At 41.9% G+C, this 7081-nt stretch overlaps 1 protein-coding gene across 1 annotated transcript; it reads right to left on the bottom strand.

Annotated features, from left to right (window-relative positions):
* Positions 1 to 181: 181 nt before the first annotated feature.
* On the bottom strand, positions 182 to 2938 carry LOC101478826 (C5a anaphylatoxin chemotactic receptor 1). Its single transcript, XM_004543323.2, has 3 exons — positions 2876 to 2938; positions 1815 to 1948; positions 182 to 1468 (listed from the first exon to the last, which is right to left on the bottom strand). Exons 2-3 carry the CDS (start codon positions 1926 to 1928, stop codon positions 536 to 538), a joined length of 1047 nt encoding a protein of 348 aa, XP_004543380.1. The 5' UTR covers positions 1929 to 1948; positions 2876 to 2938; the 3' UTR covers positions 182 to 535.
* Positions 2939 to 7081: the final 4143 nt, after the last annotated feature.

Raw genomic sequence — 7081 nt, 5'->3', positions numbered from 1 at the left:
CATTTTCCCCTAGAATAACAACCCTGCCATCAGCATGTTCAGACAGAGGCAGCTTCTTGTTAGGAGCTGGCAGCAACAGCCAAACCCAAATCTCCTTTTCATGAGACAAATATGCTCTTTTTGGCAAAGCATAGGAGTAATTTCTGTTTGTTTGTTTTGTTTTGTAAATGAAACTTTTCCATTCCCATTCTCAAAAATTTTAATAGCCTATTAAAATAAAAAAGTATGTGTACATTCAAAACAAATCAATAACAGTCCAGATCCTTGAAATACATGGTCACATCTCTGCAAAACTGTCAAACTAAAGCAAAAATCATCATTTTATTTACAAGATTATGTGTGGTTTTCACTCATAAAGAGGACACTGCGGTACATTCACTTGTAATAACTCAAACACTTCTACTTCTGTATTTACACAACTCACATTTTAAAGGGGGATGAATAATTTCCACAAAAGGAGAAATGCACATGTTAAAAGAAATGCTGAAGAAATGAAGAGTTAACATGCTAAATTATTACATTATTGGCCTCCCTGTTACATCTGCGAGTTTTTCAGTGACTTCCTTCGTATGGACTCTGAGGAGTCATCATTGAAAAGTCGGTCAATGGTGGAGACGAGAGAAGCTTTGATGGCACGGCCTAAGCCTCTGGCAGCAAACACGTAAAGCACGGGGTTCAGGGCGCTCTTGATATACACCAGGTACAGAGATATGTATTTACCATAGCTTGCTGACTGAAACAGAGAGTGAGATTTGGCCAAAGCCTGTACAAATCGACAAACAAAATAGGGGACCCAGCAGGTGAGGAAGAGGAGCATTGTGAAAAAGAGCACATGGTACATCCTTATCATCTTGCGTGCCATTGAAGGAGTGGAGGAGGTGGGTGTTGGAGGTGAAGCTCTCCTAATAGTGAGCAGAACAGCCAGGTTACTTCCCAGGAACACCAGCACGGGCAACATGAAACCTGCTAAAGTTTCGATTACGAACAAAGTCGTATTATGCCCTTCACTCTCATAGCAAAGGTGTTTCCCAGATTTCTCCTGCAGGACAGCGAAGTAGAGGTAGGGGCTAGACAAGATGGTAGCCATCAGCCATATGAGACCACAGGCCAAAGGGACGGCCCAAGCTGGCCGTCGCAGTCGAGCCCACACCGGCCTCAGCAGGCACAAGCATCGTTCCAGAGCCACAGCGCAGAGGAGGAAAGCAGAGGCGTACAATCCCAGGACCCGCAGGAACATGATGATGCGGCAGAAGGTGTCCCCAAATGGCCAGCTGTAGTTGTGAATGAGAAAGCCCAACATGAGAGGGGTCCGCAGGATCAGCACCAGATCGGCCAGGGCAAGGTTCAGGACATAGACACGGAAACTGCTGGCAGCGCGTGTCTCCTCATTACTACCTCTACGCACCACATGACGATGACTCCGAAATCCGAGCGCCCAAACCACGAGCCCATTCAGAGGCGCGCCCACCTTGAGGTACCAAGACAACCAGGTTGCAGTTAGGCTCGGGGAAACAGCAACTTGACATTTTGCAGGAATTCATTTATTTGCTTGTTGTGAAGACTGAACCTACTGTTCATTCTGTGAAACCGATACGAAGATGGAGCTGGTCTTATTTAATGAGCTCTGGTGGCTTTTTCAGCCTTTGCATGACAATCGTCATTTACATTGAGCAGGCTCCCTGCCTGTTGTAGCTGCAATACATGGAGCATTTACTCCACATGTATATATGTAAGTGGAACTGATACTGAATGTGAATTTTACATCGGAAACGATTCATGAACTGAAAGTAAAAAAAAAGGAGACGATTTCTCACCAAGAAGATAAGCAGCGTAACTACAATCTGGGTTCCTCTTGAAGCCTCTGCCTGCCAGGTGCTGCTGTTGGAGCTAGATAGGTTTTCCACCTGTGTCCCATTCATGCCAGCCATCGGGCCGATACGAAACTGGGCTGTAATGCAGCACGTTAGTTAAATACAGAAAGTACTGCGGCTGTTTGTCAATAAACAATTTCATCACTGATGGAGAAGGAAAATATGCAACTGTTGCACTGAAAGACAGATTTCACATATGCTGGTTGCCTAAAATGTTGACAAGCTGATGTCCACACCACACAGCAAGGTGACGCCACAAACTTCCTTCTGTACGTTTGCTCAGCTTTGCATTGTTTCTTAAAGTTACGTTCCTTACTTAAAAATAGTGAATGAAACAAAGTGAGTGCAGCGCTCGAGTCTGAATCACCTGGGTGGGTGTTTTAAAAAAAAATCATCTATCACTTAGGTGGCATTTTCTAATCGGATGAATAATCATAACCACTGCACGTAACCACTGTACTCTAACTTTGACAATTTTGTGGGTTTTAGTGCAAATGTCAGCTTTTATCTCAAGAGGCAGTTTGACTTTATGTGCTGCTTTTTGTTTCCATGGCGTGAATAATAAAAACATGAAAGCACAGCATGCACGTCAGGTGCAACAGCAGTGATTAACGAGAAAGGAATCTGCTACACGTACATTCAGGCAACCCCGGGGTCTGCTATTCTGCTGCTGCATGCAAACATTCATGTATCAGTGAACTTATCTCCCTGGTATGGATTCATTTTTTCAAAGCAAAAGCGAATTTCTGCTTTCACAAATCACAAAAAAATTTCCTTTTTCCATGTTAAGTATTAAAAGCAATGAGCAGCATTTGTGCTGTAACTGACTCCAATTTTAGTTTGCTGCCCGTACTAACCAGATCAGTACCAACCTGCACCAGAGTTATCAGTAGCTGTGAATCAGTGGAGATTAAACGCTTTGAAGTTGGTTGTTTTAAAAAATAAAATTAAAATCTAAAAGCAGGATTAAAATTAAAATCTAATTCAAAGACTTCTTTACTCACCTCCTTTACTTGAGTTGTGGGTGGAAGAAGTGGAGTAGCATATCAATAAAAAGGGAGTGCCTATCTGCCTAACTCTCTCTCTTTCCTGTCTGTGATTGCAACACACAGACACACACTCCTTCCTATAACCATATTTACAACATCTCAGAGTCAATCATCATTTTCTTCTGATAGTGAAAAGCCATTTCAAGTGTTTCCCTCCGGCTTTATCAGCTGCTTTACATGAGTAGTTGTTAACCTCAGAGGCATAAAAGGTAAAAACTGAATAAGATAAAACTGCCACGTCTCTCTTTAAAAAAAAAAAAATTGCCACAAAGTTGTTTTTTTGTTTGTTTTTTTCCATGAAACTTGATTTCTAACATTTTGGTGGGCACTTTGTTTTTCATAGCTGGCAGTGAGAGGAAACGTACCCCAGCTGCTCTTGAGCTGCCAGTGTCGCGTTCAGATAGTCATCAATCTAGATTTCGATTTGCTTTACTTCCTTTTCTATTATGTCTGTCACATTGTTTTGCATTCCTTTGTGTGGAGTATAAGATCATTTTTAAACACCCGAAAAAACAGTTTTGGACTTGACCGAAGTTTTCAGTCTACATCAAAACAACAACACACGCTAATTTTAACAAAACACAACAAATGAATGTTGTTGAGCCAAAAGGATCTGTCGTTATAAATGAGGAGAGCACAATCAAACTGAAAATGCTATTGAAAAATAATTTTAGCTAATTCGTATTATTTTCAGCTGTGTTTGTGTCAAGGGTCAGCTGCTTTAAACTTATCAGGGACACTGGTTTAATACTTTGGCCGGCTGGTTGATGAAGGTGCTCCTCACAGCAAAACACTCACGTGATAATTGAAAATTATTTATCTAACACAGCTTTCTGCTTTCACGAGACGCTCCAGATCACGCCTGTGCGTGCCATTTGACGTTTGTTTGCAGTGGCCGGGTCTAAAGCTTCCCTGAGGTAGGCTCAGTGTGTGAAAAGTGAAGTAGACACACATTAAAACTGCAGTCTTGCTAATTAGCCTGCAGGGTGCATACAGGAATGTACGCACCCTGCAGGAATGTCAAACAGGAATGTCAAATTCATTTTACATCGTGGGCCACATACAGCACATATAGTTGTTTCATGTAAAGTGGGCGGGAGTGGTGGTAACTTTTTATGATAGTTCATTGCACAGACTGATCTGTAATTATGAAAAAAGTTATTGTTAATTAACTACGGAGTCACTAATAGTAGAAAAACAGGAACTTCACTGAAATTAAATTTTTTATCTCTTAGTTAATCAATTTGGTGTTATTTAAGTACGGCTGAGCATGAGCAGTTTTTGTCAATAGAAAAAGATGTTAATGAACAACTTATAAAATTTCAGTTAAAAGTTCAAAATCTATGCATGTCTTCACATTTTATAAAGTCAGTGGGCCAAAATCAAGTCTTTGATGGGCCAGTTCTGGACCCTGGGCCTTATGTTAGACACCCCTGGTACAGAAGTCTTATGGGAAAGCGCATGGCTCTTTAAACAGCTACTTTAAAATGGTATTTTATTCGCAGGAGTTCGCCACAGAGGATAGCTCTGCATGTTTTTGATTTATTTATTATTTTTTATTACACTGGATGCTCTTCCTGACACAGTCCCCGAGGGATCTGTGGCTCACTTGGTTATAAAACCTCTATAAAGACTTTCCTGATGAGTTTATGGTCTCGCTTAGTTTGAAGTCTCTTTGAGTTTAACGTGAGGTTAATTTTACAAATTTTGCTCTCGTTTATACTAAAATCAAAGGTACAGCAGGACATGCTTTAGTATGTGGCTACTTTCTAACTGATTAGTTGCCGCTGTGTGAGTGTGCAGTGTCCTCTGTTTCTAAGTTGTTCATGGCATCTAGTTTTAAAATGCCAAGAAATTTGTAATAGCCAGATTCTCAGTTTGAGGCTTGAAACTGAGACCAGCTATGGTGACTGTGGCACTGAGAACAACGAAGTGAGTATATCAGAGGGACAGCTCAGGCTGACGTTTGGATGCGTGCAGAGGAGAGAGTGTGGGACAATATTTTCCAGGTAGGAGAAAAAGAGGAAGACCGCCGAGAAGGTTCATGGTTGTAGTGAAGGAGGACATGCAGACGGTTGGTGTTACAGAGGAGCATATTAGGGATAGGGTGATTGAAGGAAGATCATCCACTGTGGTGACCCCTAAAGAAGAGGAAGAATGCTAAAAATTGGGCCCAGTGTTTGACTTTATTATATAAGTTTTCAAATTACAACCTTCCCGATATCAAATCTCAATCTGGACAAGCAGGGTCCCAAAGTCTAAACAACTTCAGACTTGCATATTCTCCTCAACATGACTGGGCGCTTCATTTACTTTCATAATACTATGTCTCCTGTTTATCTCCTACATGCACCCTCCTGTAGCTGCCAGACATCTCAAACTCAGATTCAGCAGTTATCGTGGTCTTTTTGCAGTCATCCATTCTGAAATGTGGATGTGTCTGAGCCTATGCCAAGCATGTGGCCATGTGTCCTCTCCTGAAAAGTATTTAGAAGCTAAATATGGGCACTCCCATTTTTATAACAGTTGAACAATGGGTAAAAAGTGACGAACTGCAGACTACTTGAACAACTTAATGAGTCATCTGATTGAAATGTCAATGGAAGGGTGTAACTCAAGAACACCTGGCCACATGTGCAGAGGTGTTAGGATGGTCAGCGACACCAGCACGCTCACATTTCACTGCAGAATCTTTAATGATTATTTTGCGGTATTGAAGCTTCTCAGGCTCTTTTGAATGGACCTAAATGAGCACACAAAACCAGTGTTGTGATCTCAGCCTGAAGCCCAGCAATTGAATCAGAACTTTTTTTAAGACAATTTCCTAAAACACCAGGGCACTGCAGAGGTTTATATTTTTTGAAAAATAGTTTTTTTTGTAGATCATATAAAGTGTCTGCGCAGTAAACAAGCTGCCTGGTTCCTGTCTAGTTACTTGCAAAAGTACGCCACCAGATGGCAGTGCTGCTTATTCAAGGATCCAAGGGATTCAAGGAGCTTTATTGTCATTTGCATCACATGTTTACATGAGGTGGAACGAAATTATGTACACACGGTCCCAGAACGAAAAGAAACAGAATAACGAAGAAACAGAATTTTAAAAAGTTTTTTTTAAAACAAAACAGAATAACAGAATAATACAATAAACTGAGTGCACAACCTGAGTACCAGTATGGAGTATGGATACAGAATGTAGGTATAAATATAGGTATAAATGCTTTAGCAGCAAAAGGGCATGATGACCAGCATTGATAAAGTGAGGGTGTCAGTAAGTGTCAGTAGTGATTAAGGTGCTACAATAACAGTTCTTGTCCATTATGCATTGAGAAGTCTCACAGCTTCTGGAAGCTGTTTCTCAGTCTGGTGGTTTTGCATTTAATTATCCTCAGCCTCCTGCCTGAGGGGAGCGGGACAAAGAGTGTGTGTGCTGGGTGAGTGGGGTCCTTCATGATACAGGTGGCCCTCTTCCTGGATCTGGAGGTGTATTTGTCGGTTACGGTTGGGAAGCTGCCTCCGACAACTCTCTGTGCAGCCTTCACCACCCTCTGTAGCGCTTTCCTCTCTGCCACAGTGAAGTTTCCGTGCCACACGTTGATGCCAGAGCACAGAACACTCCACCGCACATCTGTAAAAGGAGATGAGGATTGAGCTCTCCCGCACGCCTCAACCGCCTCAGGAAGTAGAGCCTCTGGTGAGCCTTCCTGATCAGGCTGGAAGTTTTGTTTTTCCAGGTGAGGTTGCTATCTAGGTACGTACCCAGGTACTTGTAGCTGGGTACTACTTCGACTGCAGATCCTCCGTCGTGCAGGGGTGTGTGTGTGTGTGTGTGTGTCTGCCCCTCCTGAAGTCCACAATCATCTCCTTCGTCTTCTCATTTAAACAGATTTGTTTTATTTGGTAAATAACAAAGAGGTTTTGCCCTCTGTGTTTTTTTAGGAGTGTTTTCCTTGACACCGGAGTCTACAGTAGACTACTGTAGACTCCGGTGTCAAGGAATCTACTGTCCGTAGATGTGTTTCTCCAGAGATCCTGGACTGTTTGTACGGTTGCATTTGACATATATGACACATATTTATGAAACAGCTTTCCCATATGTCCAACTATTTTGTACTAAAGGCTGTACACTGGCTTGTTGCCCCATGTGTCACTTTCATTCAGAAT

This window comes from Maylandia zebra, linkage group LG1 (genome assembly GCF_041146795.1).
Source record: "Maylandia zebra isolate NMK-2024a linkage group LG1, Mzebra_GT3a, whole genome shotgun sequence".
NCBI lineage: Eukaryota > Metazoa > Chordata > Actinopteri > Cichliformes > Cichlidae > Maylandia > Maylandia zebra.
The sequence above is the reverse complement of the archived record's forward strand: the minus strand, read 5'-3'. Positions and strand labels throughout refer to the sequence as shown.